The sequence below is a fragment of the Scyliorhinus torazame genome, chromosome 6 (assembly GCF_047496885.1).
Source record: "Scyliorhinus torazame isolate Kashiwa2021f chromosome 6, sScyTor2.1, whole genome shotgun sequence".
Classification (NCBI taxonomy): domain Eukaryota; kingdom Metazoa; phylum Chordata; class Chondrichthyes; order Carcharhiniformes; family Scyliorhinidae; genus Scyliorhinus; species Scyliorhinus torazame.
Genome location: NC_092712.1, coordinates 281,161,368 through 281,181,870, shown reverse-complemented (window position 1 = coordinate 281,181,870; position 20,503 = coordinate 281,161,368). Strand labels below are relative to the sequence as shown.

The window sequence follows — 20,503 nt, the reverse complement described above, 5'->3', positions numbered from 1 at the left end:
GCTTTTGATATCCACCCAAAGGGTGTAACCCTGTGATTCTCGCTCAATAACTCCTGAGACGAGATTGGAGACAATTGAAGGCTTTATTGCACTAGATGTTTCCCCCAGCAGCGCAGGTACAGAATGCAGCTGCTGGGGAGACACAGGCTCTTATACTCCGCCTTACTGGGCGGAACCAGCAGGTAAGCTTCACCAATTGAAATAGCAGTCTCAGGTACCTCCCACACCAATGGTCTTACAGCATTATTCAGGGTACCATAATACCCCTAATACCAACTATCACACCCTGATTTGTCAACCTTGTACCCCAGATAAGTTACTTGAGGTGCTAGAAAACACATTTCTCCCTCTTCAAGCGCATGCCTGCTGCTGAAAACCTCCTGAGGACTTCCCCCAGGTTTTGCAGGTGTTCTGCCTTTGATTTTCCCGTAATGAGGATGTCGTCCAGGTAAGTGGCGACCTGTGGTAGCCCTTGTAATATAGTCTCCATTGTCCTCTTGGAATATCGCACAGGCTGACCATACCACAAAGGGTAATATTGTATACTGAAAAAGGCCCTTTTATCGTTTATCGTTGAGAAATTTTGCGACTCTTCGTCCAGCTTCAGCTGTAGATATGCATAGCTCACATCCAGCTTTGAGAATGAGGGGTGGGATTCTCCCCTACCCGGCGGGGCGGGGGGTTCCGGCGTAATGGAGTGGCAGGAACCACTCCGGCGTCGGGCCGCCCCAAAGGTGCGGCTGGCGGGAAAGGCCTTTGGCGCCACGCCAGCCGCCGCCGAATGGTCTTCGCCGGGCGACGCATGCGCGGGAGCGTCAGCGGCCGCTCACGGCATCCCATCGCCTGTGTAGGGGAGGGGGTCTCTTCCGCCATAGTGAAGACCATGACGAAGGCGGAAGCGAGTGCCGCCACGGCACAGGCCCGCCCACGGATCGGTGGACCCCAATCGCGGGCCAGGCCACCGTGGGGGCACCCCCCGGAGCCTGCCCGCGCCGCCTTGTCCCGCCGTTCAAAAGGAGGTTTAATCCACGATGGCGGGCGAGGGTTGACAGCGGCAGGACTTTGGCCCATCGCAGGCCGGAGAATCGCCGGGGGTGGGCCCGCCGACCGGCGCGATTTCCGCCCCCGCCGAATCGCTGGTGGTGGAGAATTCGGGATACGGAGGGGGCGGGATTCACGCCAGCCCCCGGCGATTCTCCGACCCGGTGGAGGGTCGGAGAATCGCGCCCAAGAGTCCTCCAGCCAGCCTTACATACAAATCCTCAATCCGGGGAATTGGGTATTTGTCCAGGTGTGAGTAACGATTAATTGTTTGTTTGAAATCTCCACAAAGGCAGACCGAGCCGTCCGGCTTATGTATAGGCACCACGGGTGCCGCCCACTCTGCAAACTGGACCGGTTTTATTATCCCCTCATGCTCCAATCTTTTGATTTCCGTATCGATTTTCTGCCTTAACGCGAAGGGTACTGGTCGAGCCTTGTAGAATTTTGGGACTGCCTCTGGATCTACATGTAATGTCGCCTTTGCTCCCTTTATTGTTCCGAGCCCTTCTTGGAAAACCTCAGGGTATCTGCACAGGATTTTGCTCAGTCGACCATTTTCAAGCTGGAAAATGTTTACCCAATCCAGCTGGATCTCTTTTAGCCAGTTTTGTTCCAATAAGCTTGGTCCCGCACCTTTCACTACCATTAAAGGCAGCCTAACCAATTGCTCTCCATGAGCCACAGGTACATGTGTTGTGCCCAACACTCTCAGTGGTTCCCCTGTGTATGTCCTCAGTTTTGCCGAGATCCTGGTTAGGGATAAGGGTTGGAGTCCAGTTCGAATTTTATTAAATACTGTTTCCCTTATCACTGATACAGCTGCTCCCGTGTCGATTTCCATTTGTGTGGGACCTCCATTCAACCTTATGGATAATTTAATGGGTTTTGATTTAACCATCGTTACACAATTTAGTTGTTCCTCGTCGAAGGTAGGTGGGGCTTCTAAGGTGTGCATTCTCCTGTACCCCGGTCTACATCTCCTTCTCCAAGATGTTGGTTTGGGGCTTCTATTTCTCCTCTCTGGCAACAACGACAATATTTTGCCAGGCGAAAGGCTGCAGGAGCTGCCGTCTGTCTGGTCCTAATTTTCCCTTGCTTGGGAGCGGTTCTGCGAGTGGGCCTGGGTAACTTAGTATCCAAGTCATTTCTGAGGGTGGCTATGCAGTTGCCTATCCCCCAGCAGTAGTCCCTTAACTCCGTTTCACTGGTGTGGGCGTCTACCTCCATCGGAGTACCCTGTAACTCATGTGCTCTGCTTGACGCTTTTTCTAAGGACAAAGTAAGCTGCAATGCTTGTTTGCAATCCAGCTCGGCCTTTGCTAATAAGACATTTCTGTATTGCTAAATTATTTATTCCGCACACCAACCTGTCTCGGAGCATCTCATTTAGTGTCAGGCCAAATTCGCAAGCCTCTGCTAATCGCCTTAAACTTGTTAAAAAGTTTGTAACTGACTCCCCAGTGTCTTGGAATGCTGAGTAAAACCGGTACCTTCGCAGGATCACAGGTGGTTTTGGGTCATAGTACTCTACTAAGTCCGTCAATTCCTGGAAAGCTTTCGTGTACGGTGCCTCCGGAAAAGTGAGACTGCGCATAATGGCAAAAGCTGCTGGCTCACACGTGGTCAGCAGAATGACCCATTGTTTTTCATCCGGAATTATATCGTTTACTCTTTTTTTTTTTTAAAAAGTACTTCATCCGCTCTACATATTGGGGCCAATCTTCCACTGCAGGGTCAAAAGAGTCCAACTTCCCGAATAAAGGCATTTTGCCCGTCAGTGGCTTACTCTCAATATGCAGCAGCTGCTAATGAACAGGTTCCTTCGGATCGTTCCGTTTTCCTCGTCGCGACTGTAATAAGACGACAGAGGCAGAAGTTCCGTCACCAGAACTCTTTTTATTTACAAAACCAGCAGCTGAACAACCAGGTACATTCAGCTTGCTGTCTACACTGGGGGTGCAGAGGATCTGACACTCTTTGTTATATACAGAGAAAGGGGTTCCCTGATTGGGCCAGTAATCAGGGACGTCTTATTCTAATTGGCCAATCTCAAAGGCCTGGCCTAAGTCATTACAAGCTGACATGCTGTTGAGGTCTGTAAAACCCCTGTCCTTTAAATAGCTTAAAATTGGGAGGTAAATCAGTGCTTGCTACCTCATTCAGTTGACATAAGCCTGAGAGTTATCATTGCCAAATTAGTACCACTCAATTGAAATCAGAACCTTCAATTACCAGAGGGGTTCCTCTCAGTTCACAGCTTTATTGATAGCTCCATGTGGTTATAGGTTCTTTGAAGTAGGACTATGAATCAAAATGCTTGTTTTTATATGGGATTTAGAAAGCTAAATGTAGTGAATGGATTTTTCTCTGAGGTTTTTTTTGCAAAAGTGAATTCTTCAATTAGCACTTAATAATTTTATTTTATCTCATCTCAGCATGGGTCCTGAGGACTTCCCATGGTGGATACTGGATGTGTTGGCATGGTAGGTGGTGTAATGTTGTACTGTACAGGTCATGGATTGATATGAGTGGGCCCTTGGTTCATGTCTGTGGAGCCAGGAATTGTCCCATTGCTGACTCCCGAACTCCGACCCAATAGACAGTCCTCCCACACTTGTCACTTTTTCCAATTATTATGATCACCGACGTTCTCTTCACGGATAAAGCAGATAAAGGTGAAGTCACCATAGTCCCAGATGACCATAGGCTGGTTTCCCCGTTGAGGAGGAGAGCTGACTGGTGGTGGTTTAACCTGCAGACCATCACACTTCAGACAAGGGGCAAGGTTGAGAAGGCGGGGCCTTCATGAATAACCTCAGCCGGTATGGGAATTGAACCCACGTTACATGCATCACAATCCAGCTGTCTAGTCCCCAGATACTCCCATCTCAAATGATTTTCATTAATTCACAGAGGCCCTTATTTCTTGTACGGTCCATGACCTACTGCAGGGTAAATTAATTTACTTGCCACACTATAAGCAAGTTCATGCATCCTTCAAGGTCAAGGTGGACAGGAATTGCAAGCTGATGGTCACAACAAATGGACGGATGGTGCTTCGTGTGGAAAAGGAAGTGGATGATAGAGTACTGGATGAACTGGTGATTATGTAAGAAAGAATTCAGGATTCCAGAAAGGAATTGGAATGAAACATGCAGATGAGGATGTTAAATTGTGGAGTGATGCAAGAGCAGCGTTTGGTGAAGTTGCTGAGGTGAAAGAACAAAGACTTGGTGATGTACTGGATGTGGAATTTGAAGCTCATCTTCAGGTTGAGCAGGATTAAACTGAACTGGGAAGGGAGATAGATTTTGGAGTTCTATCATGCTGTGGCCTGCAGCGGGGTGAACAAGATGCTTGAGGCTTTCTGAGTCACAAGCGCTTCTGGCTCATCCACAACTTGTGGTCCAACGATCACAGCACTGGTCACCGAATCAAAGGGAGTGGCGGAGGTGAAGGTGGGTTCCATTTGTAGTACACAAGGTTAATTTTAAATATGTAAGTAGACAGTCTCCATCAGTGGTGCAAGATCACATGACAACAGAGTATGCTGAGAGATAGTTCTATGTGAAGCCTTGTGCTGAGCCCTGTACTGAACATAGCAGAATGTTCAATAAAAGGTCAAGTTTAGCAACAGCCTTTCCTCCAGCAGTATCTGTAACTCCAGACCATGGGCAACCCCATCCAAGACCCACAACGATGATAAACCAGTAACTACCTCGGCAGATGATCCCTTGCTCACCAAAAGGTACCATAGGAACAAGAAAAGACAGGATTTTTGGGTACAAAAAAGTGACAATTTCTCCAGACAAAAGAGAAGATACGAGTGAACTTAATTAGATTTTTTTATTTCACCGCATTAAATACAGAAGTCTTACTTTATATGTCAAAACATAAGTTATCGCCTCTAGTCTCATTCAAGTACATTCAGCCCCATAAATTAAAGTGTTTTTTAAAAAAAACATTTTGATGTCTTGGTTCTACTTTAGTTTAAATGGTCTAAAACACCTATAATGCCGTGCCTTGAAAATAATGCTGAAACCACACTATTATGTAGGAAAGTTACTGTAAGGTTTCACTCCAGGTGTTCACAAGAGTAATTCAGTGGAGTACAGCATCACTCAGTAGACAATCAAACATTGGTAGCACTAGTAATAACGCAATGTAACTGGGAGTTCAGTCGCACTGCAACACAGATAACATTCATTTATATAAGCAGTTCTACTTTCAAATGCAGTGTTGACTAGTGGCAACCTTTTGCTTCAGTGACAAGCATACCAAGCAAATAAGCAACACACTACACAACACACATGGAGTGTTAGAGAAAGGAAATCATATGACCTCATTTGTTCAGTAGAATTCAAGTTTCAGATTTGTTTTATTCTCTTTTTTTTTAAGAGTATCCAATTATTTTCTTTCCAATTAAGGGGCAATTTAGCGTGGTCAATTCACCTAGCCTGCATATCTTTGGGTTGTGGGGGTGAGACACACGCAAACACAAGGAGAATGTGCAAACTCCACACGGACAGTGACCCGGGGCCGGGATTGAACCCGGGTCCTCAGCGCCGTGAGTCGGCAGTGCTAGCCACTGTGCCGCCCTGGATTAATTTTATTCTCAATTGACTATTCAGTTTTATTCATTACCATAACGGTATATTTCCCCATTAAACTAAAGGTCAACACATTTATTGAAGGCTAGCAACACTACATAAAATGGCTGACCGAAGGGTCTACGGTTGCCAAATTTGATTGGACATAAGCTTGGAGGTGTCATTACAAGACCTTCTGCCTCCGACTGCCCTGCCACCATACTGTTGCCATTGGCTGTCTATCATGCCCATGCCTTCACAGCCAATTGGAAAGTGAGTAGACTCTTCGTAACAAAAACAGATAATCCTGGACATTCGCAGCAGGCCTGGCAGCATCTGTGGAGAGAAATGGGGCTAACGTTTCGAGTCTGGATGACTCTTCGTCAAAGCTGAATCATCCAGACTCGAAACATTAGCTCCCCTTTCTCTCCGCAGATGCTGTCAGACCTGCTGAGATTGTCCAGTATTTTCTGTTTTTGTTTCAGATTCCAGCATCCATAATAGTTTGCTTTTAGACTCTTTGTAATCTGGAAGATGTTTCACTGTCATTCAAACAGCAGTTTCTCCCATGTTCAATATATTTATAGCTAGTAAACAAAAGCGTTCAAAGAACCTTAAAAAATAAACAATTTTTAAAATTGGGTCAATGATTTTCCTCTTGGGCTTTTGCTTGCAGCAGCGGCCTGGAGTTTAATCTTTAATTCCTGGAATTTCCAGGACAATTCAGGAGGATTGGCAACCCGAGAGGGAACTGACCAATCACAGATCCTAATTAAATGATGTTGGTTGATGTGGTCCAGTCTTTTGTTAAATGTTCCAACTTTTTGTTCAGTGGCAAGGAGGAAGACTTCCCTGTGCCTTGTATTTGGAGGAATCATAAATGTGTTCTTTGGACATGCGTTTAAAGTTCTCACAGAAATCAGTACAAGTCATCTGGCTAAATGTCTAGAATGGACTTCTTAAGAATCCAAATCAATCGATTTATCAGTGCGTCAGTCAAAAATTGTATCGTAAAATTCCAACTGAAAATTTGCAAATTGATTTTGTCCCGATTTTCCCCATCTCAATGGACAGGCAGGAGCCATTTTATTACCAATATATCCTTCTTTTTTCCCCCCATAAATTTAGAGTACCCAATTCATTTTTTCCAATTAAGGGCCAATTTAGCATGGCCTGTCCACTGCCCTGTACATCTTTGGGTTGTGGGGGTGAAACCCAAACAAACACGGGGAGAATGTGCAAACTCCACACGGACAGTGACCCAGAGCCAGGATCGAACCTGGGGCCTCGGCGCCATGAGGCGGCAGTGCTAACCATTGCACCGCCGTGCTGCCCTTATTAGCAATAAATCCTGATGTACTATTTGACAGGTAATTTTCTGAATTTATCAATAGGACAACAAAGCAATTCTACATGCCTATCAATGAGCTATAACAGAATAATCACATGAAAATGGAACCACTGATGGCTGGTAAAGGTCAGAATAAAGACAAATGGACTGAAGAGATCGATATATCACCTGATATATATCCCTCTCCCATTATAATCCCAGCAACGCCCGCTGAGCAAAGAAACCTCTCTCACTGTCAAAAGGTGGTTTTTTTCCGGTGAGTAAAACGGACGTTAAAGGTTTTTTTTTCCTCATAAAGGTCAGAAGAGATGAAATTTAATCTCTCCATCTTGAGCTAGTGTTTTAGAGAGAGAAATAATAGGAATGTTAGAACAAGGTTGAGGTACTTAAAGAGATAACAAAAAGATATACAAAGAGATTGGTCTGTGGTTCCAGCTAATCAAGACCAATAGACGTGGTCTGTCCTTTAAAACTGACTAACTCACCAGATCTGTTCAGGTACCTTTAAAAGTTGGAATTATCCTTCTATTCAATAAATGTTAATGTTGCCCGAGTTAGCGAAGCCTGCAAAGCCTAAAATGTTGAATATTTGCAAAAGAGAGTAGGTTCTTAATTTAGTGGCTAATCTCCGTTACATTTCTGAGGTGCATTTCCATTTTCCAACTTTGTGCTCTGCACAGATTTCCATGAGTAGTTTGATCCTTAATCAACTGACTGACAACCTTATAGAGCTTTCACTTCCAAATTTCATCCACTAGTGGTTCAGCTGCTTTGTGCTAAAATTAACTACATTAACTGAACAATTTGAGGTACAAAAGATAATTCTACTAATTTATTCCCTTACTGTAAATTTATTCCTTTCTGTAAAACGTCACACCTTGACTACCCCTTCCCTTATTTAATGGAATTCATTTTCCTTATAGCCACAGATCATCTGGCAACTTATATTTAATAATGATTTTATATTTTCGCCCACCGTTTTGTGTCTGTTGAAATATCGCATTTACATTCCCCCCCTTGTAAGTGCTTTAGCTCAGTTGGTTGGACAGCTAGAGCAAGGCCATCAGCGTGGGTTCAATTCCTGTGACCGAGTTTATTCATGAAGGCCCCACATTCTCAACATTGCCCCTTGCCTGAGGTGTGGTGATCCTCAGGTTAAATCCAGTCAGCTCTCCTCCCTCAAAGGGGAAAGCAGCATATGGTCATCAGGGACTATGGTGACTGGGGGAAAAAATGCCACTTCTATAGAACACTGAATGTTGCAGATTAAAGGGAACAGCCCATAAGGAAGAATGGAATTGATTATCTGTGGGGCAATAAATCATTGGCCTCGTAATAGTGTTTGTTACAAATGATTTCATTTGGTAATGGTGAGGTGTATGTAACACATTACCCATTTAAATACAAAGACACACACACACATTACATATTACTTAAATTACCGGGCTGCAAGCAAATACATTCTTTGTTTTCTTTTTTGACATGTGTTTGTTGACTGCCACCAAACCAACCCACCCCCCCTTCCCCCCACCCCCGGCCCTACAAATCTTTCTCTGATTCCCTTTTCACCGAGACCTACACATACCCCCAATGCAGACTATAGTACATTCAACAATTGAACACTCCAGAAAATTATTCTAAAAAATAAGAACCATCTTCTCCGAATAAAATGTAATAAATAGAAAAAACTCCATGAAAAGTAGGAAGTGTTGTTTAAATAAAACAAAGAACTCATTTTAAAAAAGGACTGCAAAAAAAAACCTAACTCTACCTGAGATTTTATCCTTTCTAAGCCAGCCCTATCGTCGCTGGGAAGACCTTTAATTTCATGCAGAAATAGAAGCCAACCCTAAGAGTAAGATTACGGGGAACATTTCCTCATCTTTCTCCTGACCCATCGCTGTCCTGACCTGGATATGCAAATAATTTTTGTTTTAAGCTCACATCTCTGGAATGATGTTACCAGATCAAAGTAAGTAATATATAGCCTCACACCAGGCCAATCAAAAATGCTTTATCTTACACTGATAAAATGGTTGTTTTAAAGGCGCACTATCATCTTATGGAAACGGTGAGTCACCATGATAGAATGGTACCTTATAACAAATATTACATTTCACTAATAAGAATCAGCATAATCTATCATAGCAGTGTTCTTCATCTGGAGTGGTCTTTCCAATAATAGGCTTTTTCTGAAAGCTTTGAAATAAAAAGCATGCAACTCTAAACTTTCAGAAGTACTATTATTTGATCTCAAGCAGGCATTTAGATACCTGAACTTTTGGATGACTATCAACCCAAGGAGGGACGTTTACAAACACAAATTCCAGCCTTGCTAGGAGAAAGCATCCCTTTAAGAGATATTTTATATCGTTCCTTAAAAAGGTTGAAGTGCAAAGGAAATTATCTCTCAATAAGCTGCAGAAATAATTTCAAGAAATAACTGAAGTGACCTGGCCTTTTTGCCTCATGTGGCAATAGCCTCACTGCCCACCATCAGTGTAGTGACAATGTACCATGTGTCATATTAACTACACAATGCCGTACCTGTTTAATACTGCACACCTGGCGGACACTGGTTTCCCTGTCTTCTTCATGTAAGTGACAGTAGTTGACAAGCTCATAATTGCTCTTGTAACTGACAACACACAACAATTTTTACTTTTCTCAAATATAAACTAATATTTTAACTGAAAGAATGGCTTTGTTTCTTCCTCATGCCTGTAATATTGGTCATATATTTTCCTGATGTGTCGCATCTTCCTTCCTACTGCTGGACATGGCCCTTGGCATTGTGCCCTTGACTTTTACATTTGAGTTGCTTATCAGCACTTTCCCAAACTAGCCACCACCTGTTAAATGTCCAGGGTCAGTAAAAGGAACAAAATTGACTGTGCTGTCTTAGCTCCACAATTAGATTTACTCCATTGACAAGTAACCAAAGTGGGATGAGGATTTAGCTTCAAAGGTAAATAAAAAAGCAAACAGAAATTAAGTGCCATTTCAGATTGGAGTCTGACTATTGTATAGAATTGAAATTTCCAGAGGACTTTGTGGGAAATAACACTTAAAGAAATCAAGCTTTGGAGTTAAGGCCTCGCTACTACTCATTGCTCGGAACAAACAGATTTTACGACCTGTGGCTCCAGCAACTAAACAATGACAGGAGACATTAAAAGTGAGAGCCATAGAGCGGTGTGTAATAATATTGTAAGCAGTAGGTAAATTTGTAGGTGGTCAGTTCTTCCTTCTGAAGTTCAGGCACACACAGGAGAGCAAAGATGTACACCACTATGACTACATTTATATTCTGACACGAGATAACAGCAACTCAATACAAATATAGATTAGAAATATTTCCATAAGGTTCCACTAAGCTTCATCATTTGTTCTGTAAAATAAGCAAGTATGTGTTCTGATGGGTGAAATCTGCTTCATCAAAGTTAATTTTGTTCATGCTAAAATGAGTACAGTACAAGTCAATTCTGCCTAGTTTTCCAAGCTAAACCCTGAACAACTTCAAACGCTTTCTAGTAAACATACTGTAGCTGTAAACATGTCTTATCATCTATGCCTTCAATCCAAATTACAAATCCTTCCCCAGGTTGTCGATCTCATTGAGAATAAAGTCCATATCCTCACGGCTGACCAGAGGGCTGATGATGATTTGACGGAAGAAGTTAACCTTGTCACGATGAGGCTGGTAACCCACCATCATACTGCCTTTCTTCATCATCCTCTCCTTAATTACCGGTGCAACCTGCAATATTTAAAGAAAACAAGTTTCATAGAGGTGCCAGGCAATATGGTTGAGATCTTTTCACCCCCTTTTTTTTTTGAAAATGGGAAACACTCATCTCATTATTTTTGGTTTCCTGGCTAAGCAAACTGATGAAGCAGGAACATAAGAAATAAGCATCCCTGGGATTCAGAAACCACAAGGCGCACGGAAGGCCCTGTTTGGAAAGCAGAAAGTTGCGTTTGTAATACCTGGATTGAGAAAATTCTCAGGGTTACACTCAATAAAATTAATTTCCCACTCACGTTACATCGAACTTATACTGCACAGAAACTGGCCATCTGCGCCAACTTTCTCATGCTCCACCTGAGTCACCTCTATCCTTACTTGGGGACCGGTTTAGCTCATTTGGGTGGACAGCTGGTTCGTGATGCAGAGCGAGGCCAGCATCACGGGTTCAATTCCCTTAACGGCTGAGGTTACTCATGAAGGCTCCGCCCGCGTTCTCAACCTCTCCCCTCACTAAAGTGTGGTGATCCTCAGGTTAAATCACCATCAGTCAGCTCTCCCCCTCAAAAGGGAAAGCAACCTATGGTCATCTGGGACCATGGCGACTTTACCTTTACTTCATCTAATCTGATCAGCATATCCATCTATTCCTTTCTCCTTCAGGTACTTATCTAATGTCCCTTTCAATTCTCCTCAACAAATCCCTCCGGCAGTGATTCCGCATTCTAACCACCTTCTTGTGAAAGGATTTTCCTGATTTTCCAACTGGATTTATTCGTGGCTGCCATATTTCTGTGTCTCATCCAAACCCATCCTTCAATCCTTGTTTAAAAAGAGATGCCATCAATAATTTTTGCAATTCTTTTTATGGCTGTTACCTGCACCTCCTTTCACTCACCACATGTGCACAGGAAAATGAATTAATTCAAAAGCTTAGTGTGATATTCCCCTCAGGGGTATTCGAGTTCCGATGTGATGTTGTTATCCTGCTCTAAGATGAAATAATGCTATCTGCAGATGAAACATTTGTACAAAGAAATGCTACTTGCACGCATCGTAATGCATTAACATCCTGCTCTCAAGTTGAACTACTTGTTCTGTGTCGGTTATTCAAATTGGGTGACACCTCTGTGCCGTTTTGAGGAGAAGTGATGGCTCTGTGTTACACCACTGTGTCACTTACTGTGCATGGACAGAGTATCAGACCAGTAAGTGCATAAAGAACAAGGACAGGATATATGGATGGAATTTAGTTAATTGCACACAGAATGATTATTGGGAAGGAGTTTATGGGTGGGATTTGATTAATGGTACATGGAGTGGTTATCGGGAAGAAGCACATGGATAGGATTTGGTTAATTGTACCTGGAATTTACCTAACTAATACCGTACTATAAGAGAAACGATACACAGCAAGATTGAAGCGGGTTAATGCAAAGTCCTAGGTTTATTAGCTAATGATTTGTTAATAATAAATTTCAATGCTCTTAAAGTTATTTGCAAAGCACAGTAATCCATTCCTCATCTTTTAAAAATGCAGTATACAACACACCTCCAAACTAACTGTTAGAATTCCCAATGCACAGCTCACACAGTGACTAAACATTCATATTTATGCATGGTAAAGGTAAAGACGCCATAGCCCCAGATGACCATAGGCTGCTTTCCCCTTTGATTGCCCAGGATTATTTAATCACAATTACTCATTTGTCTATTTTACCATCTTAAAGGTGAGACCATATTGTCAACACTCCACTTAGTATACTTAACTGTATTACCATGCTGGGCGGGATCTCCCCCCACCCACGGCATATTTTGTGCTGGCGGAATCAGCCTGCCATTGGTCAGCAGCGGGATCTTCCGGTCCTGCCGCTGTCAACGGGGTTTCCTATTATTCACATCCTCTGCCGCTGGGGAACTCGCCAGCGGGAAAGGCTGGAAAATCCATTTTTTAAAAGCATTAAACCTTGATAAAATGGAAATTTATCCATTTCGTTGGAACCGGACATGAAGCCCAGCATTAGTTCCACCATATGTTCCGGAGTCCGCAATAACATCCACTGCTGCTGGTGTATTAAAGCCACATCTGGGATGATTTCAGCTGGTGGTGCAGCATACCAAAGGGTCATATAACAGTGCCAGATGTTATTACTGTTATGTGAGCTTCACTCTGAAAGGAAAAATTCTCGCATTCTGAGGCAAAAGGAAAATCCAAACATGTTTTTCTTTTACTGTTCAGAGATTCTTCTAGGATTCTTCCCTCAAACCATTACTTAATCATGACTCCTCGTGATTGGGTGGTGTTGCATATTAATAAACAAGAATTGGTTTGAAGTGTTCAAGCAGACTTTTTAATCTTGATGTTTTTAAATGTGAAAAGACTGTTGGTGTTATCCACTGTTTCTCACGCCAAGGGCGATGTCCATGTGAAGCAACTTGATGCCTTCTGGCAAATAAGGTTCGTGGGGGATTTGAAACTCATTCAGAGGGGTTGGAACATGGAACAGGGTCAAATATAATTGCTGGAATGACAGGCTTGTTTGTGCTTTTCATCTGTTTTTATATAACTTTTTATCTATGACTTTTATACACGGTTTTGTTTGCTTATGTGCATGCACATGTACCTGCATGTTTGTGCACATATACATGTGTATGCATCATTTCATTTAATCAGGCTCCAAAATGGCAGTCTTTACTCCGGAACATTCCACACACAGTCACCAAAGATTCATCTCGCCTGTGTCACGCGTCTACGCATGTAGTAATGTTCTCTAGTTATCAGGGAGAAGCTTATGCATCAATGTTACATTGAAGGTAGGAAGAGATGGAATGGGAATGCTATAATACAAGAGAAAAATAACTACCAAACTGGCTTAGAGACATGAAATATGACTTTTAAGACAGCTTGGTTTCCCACCCAGCCAACCAGAATCAGTGGAGAATGCATCCCTACTACCGGGGAATGAGGCCTCCACCCCTCAGTCTGAAGGAGGCCCCACCTCAGAGAGCTGCCGGTCAATCTGAATGCACCGGACGAGCTGCATTCACCGAGACTGAAACTATAAGCAGTCTCCATAGTTCAAGTCATGGGAAAAAAGGGCTTGGTAAATGTGAGGGCATAGGGCAGGGAGGGGCGGTGAGGCTCGGGATGAGTAGATGGGGAGGGGCGTGAGAGGGGATGTTGGTGGGGAGGGGCGTGAGAGGGGATGTTGGTGGGGAGGGGCGTGAGAGGGGATGTTGGTGGAGAGGTCTGAGGGAGGCAGACCTGTTGGGGAGGGGGGGATGTGATCATTAAAGGAGGTTGTTTATGGAGGCGGCTAGCTACCTGCCCTCCTGAGGCCCGATAGGGTCACTTTCCATTTCCGGGTTTCACCCCTTCCCTGAATCCTTCCTGCCAGCCTGAAAATTGATGCGAGGTAGGGGAACATCCCTTAACTGGTCAATAACTGGCCACCGAAGGGCCTCAATTGGGGAAATAGGGGGAGGGCTGGCTTGGGCTCACCCACCCCACTATAAAATTGCCGAGATCGGGGCAGGTGGGAGCCTGATGAGAAGGCCATCTGACAAATTTTATGGATCTCCACCTAGAAACCCACAGAGGGGGAACATAAAATTCTGTCCATGAGTTTTAAGAGGGGAATGAGAGGGTGAGGCTGTTTTGCCTGTTGTCCTAGCCCTGATCATTAATCAATGTGACACTGAAGGGAGTTAAATGCAAAGGAGTGTAAGGGTAAAAGAAAAATATGAAAACAGCTTATAGCAATCATTATAAAGCAACCCAAAACTTACCAATAACCTGTTTTCAGTACATCGCGACGTCAGTTATACTAATTTTATGTGGTAAATTTTCTAGTCCCGTCCACCACAGAAATCGTCATGGGCAGGATGTAAAATTTGTCGGACCATTTAAAGGTCCGTTGCCCTCGGGCAGAATTTCTGTTCTCGAGGCAGGAGCGAATGGAAAATCCTGCTGTGTACACGTTTGCCATACTACATGACCAAAGCTGCAGATATTGGGGTATTCCATGACTCAGTATGAAACAGTTTCTGGTGCACAGGAAAATAAATACCAACTAAGCATTAATGTGATACCATCAGTCCAGGATTAGTTCCAATTTCACTCTTAAAGAATGTGCAGGTTAGGTGGATTGGCAATGCTACATTGCCTCAAAGTGTCCAAAGGTTAGGTGGGTTACGGGAATACGGCGGGGAATTGGGCCTAAGTGGAGTGCTCTTTCAGAGTGTCAGTGCAGACTAGATGGGCTGAATGGCTTCCTTCTGCACTGTAGGGATTCTAAGATTTTATGAAATGCAGCAAAGTCAATTCGTGTGAGATCCTCACAAGACAGCCATTATGGTACTCAGATCGTTCAGTGAACCTCCATTGTACCACGTAAGTTAAGTATGAAGACTTATTGATAGCATATGTAAGTGAAAGCCAGTTCTCAACTCACTTTGAAAACTCCAGGAAAGAGCAACTCTCCATGAACATAAGCACATTGGCACATGGAGCAATGTGTAACCCACAGCTGCACCTCGCCTCACACAGTTACAGGTCTTTTTCCACCCAGAACCCAGAATGAAATTGAAAATATTCAAGAAGGTGAAGGGTGGAAATAAGCAACAGTTGATCTAGCTTGATGCTGTTGATCAGAACATTTGAGTTACTCAATTTCTTAGAAGGACTGACACCACCATCAAGATGCAATTATTTGGACATTCTCAGTATCTGGATGACAACATTTGAGATGCCGATCGGGATATGTGTCCTTCTCCTGAGATAGTTGATTGAATCACTAAAGAAGACATTACTGCAGCTCAAAAGGATCCAGGAACACATATTTTTCTTGGGACAGGCTAATAATCACTACAGGATCTTTTTCTATTGCCTCCCACCTTTCATGAAACTGTAGAGTAATCAAAGGAAAAGATCAGAAGACAAATAGGAACATCTTATTCCATGATTAAAAAAAAGACTATCTACACAAACAGATTTAGGGGAGAAAACCTTGGGGAAATCTGGGGAGTTCACCAGCCATATGAGAATATCTGAGAGTGGCAAAGAATCAAATTTCTAGAAAGTCATTGCCATATCGGAATGGAACCCAAAATTGATAGAAACTTCTAAATCCCATATAACAGGAGTCTAAATGATGGTAGATGCACATGATGGTAGATTATGGCAGCTGAATGCTAGACAGTTACCTCTCACCATGACAATATATGGGTCCACAGTACAACCTCTTGATAATATTTTGGGAGACTTTGGTGCTGAGAAAGAAAGTGATTTGTTATGTTGTAGGTGTAACATAAGCGGCTTCCTTGTGGTGCACTTGACAAAGGAAGGTTCAGACGTGGAGATAACTTCAACACGTTTATTAAACTATTTACACTTCTATTACTCGGGTTCGACACTACTGCTAATCCTACTATAGCTACCCAGACTGACTAACCAGATGCTGCAATCCACGTGGTGGGTGTAATATTGAATCAACCCTGTGTCTGTACTCACTGACTGTCTCCACTGGAAAGAGGCAGATCATGTGTGTGGTGTCCTTTATATATGGATTGGTGTAATGCCCTCTTGTGGCCGTGTCACCTCTGTGTGTATCGTGAATGTCCATTGGTCATGTCCTATCTACCTGATCTATTGGTTGAATGTGTGTGTGATGTCACTGGTGCTCCCTCTAGTGTCTAGCTAGCCTACGTGCATTTACATTGATGCACCTCACCACATCACCCCTTTTTTATATGTTACATATTTTCTATACACTTGAAGAAGAAAATTGAACAAAAAAACAGGTAGATACATTAAGGTGTATACAAGTCATGGGAACAGTGATTAAACAATAAGTCCAAATCATTCGTGTGAGTCCAAAAACCATCAATCATCATGGTCAAATATCTCTCTTGGTTATGAACGCCATCAACGTCCTTGTGCCACAGGAACCAAGAAGTGGTCAAATCACTTCGCTGTCTGATTTGGAGTCCCTTTCTTTTTTTGATGTTTGTGATGGTGCTGTCGGATGGCATCTTGTAGCTGATAAGGTGTTGACGTTGAAGAGGTACCATCAACAGTACCATTCAAGGTCATGGATGTGCCATATGTTGAAGTTGGATAAGACTGTACATACTGGTTCTGGCCACGTGCTGTGCAGGAAGGGTGATCCTGCTGAGAACCGTTGAAGCTTGTCGAATTGGAAACAGAATTGCTGCTCGCATAAATACCTGGTGATGGTGTGAAACTAGAACCTTGCATCTGATAGGAATATGCCGTCTGGCCAGGCTGGGGTGCAACAAATCCTGGGCTGTAACTAAGGCATCCAGTCTGTAGTGCAGATTGCGCTGGCGGTAGTCCTCCTTCGGTCTTGATTCCATTAGTGGGCAATCCGTAGTGCTGGCCTGTTTGAGAATATGCTGCACAGATGCTGCTGCATGCCTGAATACTGGGTTTGTCCAGCATAAGCTGTCATTGGCTGCACTGCTGGTGTGGAAAAAATGTGTGGATATAGCTGTGGTAAATATTGGTGTATTCCTCTTGGACTGTAGCCGCTGCTTGTTATTACTGACCCAGTGTAATTGTTAAGTGATCCATCTCCTGTCGTTGTGGCATCTGCTGTCACCCTGAGCGTGCCGTCACTGAGGTTGCAGCACCTCAGGTTGGAGTAAAGTCCGGCTTACGTGAATCAGAGTCGCCATTTGGTTGCTCCCCATCTGGAGTCTGGTCTGTTTTAACTGAGTCAGTGTTGGTTTGTTGATGCTCCCCGTCCAGAGTCTTAGCAGGTTCACTGGAGTCAGCTGAGATTTCTTGAAGCTAAGTATCACGGTGTCACCGGAGACACCAGTGGTCTCACAGTGATCGTCGAGTGCCTCTGTACACACTAGCTGAGGTCTGTCACTTTGCACATCTTGCATGGGAAGTGGGATGCTGTCGTCACTCGTCTCACATACCGTGGGTAGATCCTCAGTAGCTGCTTGTTGTTCACTTGGGTTGGGTAAATTGTCAGAGTCTTCATCTGGTGGTGCAAACAATGTGGGTGGACTGTCATTGTCTTGCTGTTGTCCTTCATTTGGGTTTGGACTGTCATCGTTGCTTTGTTCTTCACTGTAGCATGATAGACCGTCATGGTTGTCCTACTGTGCACTGGAGCGTGGTAGACTGTCATAGTCTTCTTGCTGTTTATTTGAGCATGGCAAACTTGCATCGTCTGCCGCTAGTTGGTCAGAGGAGATTGCTAGACCCTCATGGTCTTCTTCCTGCAAGGGCTGCGCGTCGGAGTCTTGCGTTGCTTCTATCGTGGAGGCTGCCCATGAGCTCGCTGCGGAGGCTTGTGACACTGAAGTCACGTCTTGTGTGTGCAAGGACTGCGCTCTGGAGTCTTGAGTTTTTTCTATCATGGAGTCTGTCCACAAGCTCGCTGTGGAGGCTTGTGACACTGGAGTCACTTCTTGTTCGTGCAAGGACTGCGCTCTGGAGTCTTGCATTTCTGCAATTGTGAAGTCTGTCCATGAGCTCGCTGTGGAGGCTTGTGACACTGGAGTCACTTCTTGTTCATGCAAGGACTGCGGTGTGGAGTCTTGCATGTCTTCTTTCGTAGAGTCGGGAACCCTGAGCGGTGCGTGGACCACGCTCTGCGTGGCATCAGGCCGCTCTCTGTGGGCTTGTGCCGCTCTCTATGGGCTTTTACCGCTCTCTGTCTCTTGGTTTCAGGCTGCAGCATCATCCTGCGCTCACGAGTTGGGATGTCATATCTGCTGGGCTGAAGATCCCCAAATCCGAAGAATTCATCGTCGGGGTCGTCAATGTGCAACACGTGTAGTTACGATTCGGATTTGTTACTGGGGTAGCCTCCCAAGGTGAAAGGTTCATCTGAGTCGCTGTCTTCTAGGACCATTTCATCACTGTTTGCGTCGGAGCTGGCATTGGGATCGCGAGGTCCAGAGAAAATGTAAAGGTCGGTATCGAAGAATTCAAGGTCGGAATCATCGGTTTGAGCATAGGTAACTGCTTGTTGCAGGGTTCTTTCGAGGTTAATTTCATTTCCTGGTTCAATTTGAGGCAGTGTGCTGTCATTCCAGGTGAAGGAAGGTTGTTTCCCATTTAAATGGGCGTGGTCCGGGCCTCTGACGTCATGACGCGCATGGCATAGCACGTAGGAAGCGATTGTGCATGCGCAGATCGCTGTTCCTTTACTTTGGGCCTTTTTCGGGATTGCGTGGCGTCTCGCGCATGCGCAAACGGACCTTCCCGTTCTGTGCGCTTCTCGCACAACTGTGCAAGTGCAGTCCCTTTAGAAAGATGGCCGCCGATCAAAACTGTTCTCTGCTCTGGGTAATTGGCCTCGTGGTGAGTACTGGCGCTTCTCTTACCTTTTCTTGCTGGTTGGAATGTGTTTTCCTCACAGTATTTGCCGAATTTGTCCAGGACAGTCTGGAAGTTGCTCCTGTTTTGCCCCTTGGAGAACTTGAATTTTTAAAAGATTTCTTCTGCTCTGGCACCGGCGACGGTGAGCAGAAGCTCTGTCTTTTCAGCATCGGCCACGTCTTCTAGTTTGGCTGCTACCAGGAAGAAATCAAACATTTGCCGGAATACCCGCCATTTTCGCAGAGATCGCCGTGGCACCGGAGCTGCTGCGGAACCCGGATCTCGAACATCTTGCCTGGGTATTGCTGGTTATCACTGTATGCTGAGGTATGGCTATATGGATTGAAACAGTTCAGTCCTGGTACCATGATTTGTTATGTTGTAGGTGTATCATAAGTGGCTTCCTTGTGGTGCACTTGACAAAGGAAGGTTCAGACGTGGAGCTAACTTCAACACGTTTATTAAACTATTTACACTTCTATTACTCGGGTTCGACACTACTGCTAATCCTACTATAGCTACCCAGACTGACTAACCAGTTGCTGCAATCCACATGGTGGGTGTAATATTGAATCAACCCTGTGTCTGTGCTCACTAACTGTCTCCACTGGAAAGAGGCAGATTATGTATGTGGTGTCCTTTATATATGGGTTGGTGTAATGCCCTCTTGTGGTCGTGTCACCTCTGTGTGTATCGTGAATGTCCATTGGTCATGTCCTATCTACCTGATCTATTGGTTGAATGTGTGTGTGATGTCACTGGTGCTCCCTCTAGTGTCTAGCTAGCCTACATGCATTTACATTGATGCACATCACCACAGAAAGTATATTTAAGATTTAAGTGCTGTCCAGCCCAGCACTTCAAAATCACTCAAGCACGAAGGGGAGTGATTGGACTCTCTTTGATGTGATTGATGTTTGTGACCGTTGCAGTTGCAGCACTTATTAAAGTTACTCCATTCAGAAGAGGATGAATGAAGCAAGGTTCACAGCTGTTTTGTGGAAGCTGTCAATCACAGCCCACTTGGAGACATGAATGAATGTCTTGCAGCGAAAGAATCCGAGTGGTTTAAACACAGGTCACAGCTGTTGTCTTTCCAGGAATGGACACGTAGTGCTTCCAGGTGAGAGTTACAACTGTAATTTTTTTCACTGCCCCTGTCAGACTGATCTCTAGCTTCCAGACAGGGGTCTGTTTTCTGGGGGTGTCTGTAGGGGGGTGGTCCCTTTAGTTAGGGATCCTTGTAAGGGCTTCCTTCAGTTAGGAGGCTCTGGGGGGTCCCTTTGGTTAGGGGGTCCATGGTTCTATGATTTTATGGGAGTCGCTCATTTTAGGGGTCTCTGTGGGGGGGTCTCCCTATTTAGGGGCCTCGTTGGGGGTCTTCCAATAAGGGGGTCCGGGGGGGG

General features: G+C 44.3%; 1 protein-coding gene across 4 annotated transcripts in view; it reads right to left on the bottom strand.

Moving 5' to 3' along the window:
- Positions 1 to 4,876: 4,876 nt before the first annotated feature.
- LOC140425463 (acidic amino acid decarboxylase GADL1-like) overlaps positions 4,877 to 20,503 on the bottom strand; it is a 148,065-nt gene continuing 132,438 nt past the window's right edge. For all 4 annotated transcript variants that reach the window (XM_072509759.1, XM_072509761.1, XM_072509762.1 and 1 more), the window contains one exon: positions 4,877 to 10,744. In XM_072509759.1, coding sequence (XP_072365860.1) covers positions 10,571 to 10,744 — 174 coding nt within the window. In that variant the 3' untranslated portion in view covers positions 4,877 to 10,570. The remainder of the gene's footprint in view (positions 10,745 to 20,503) is intronic.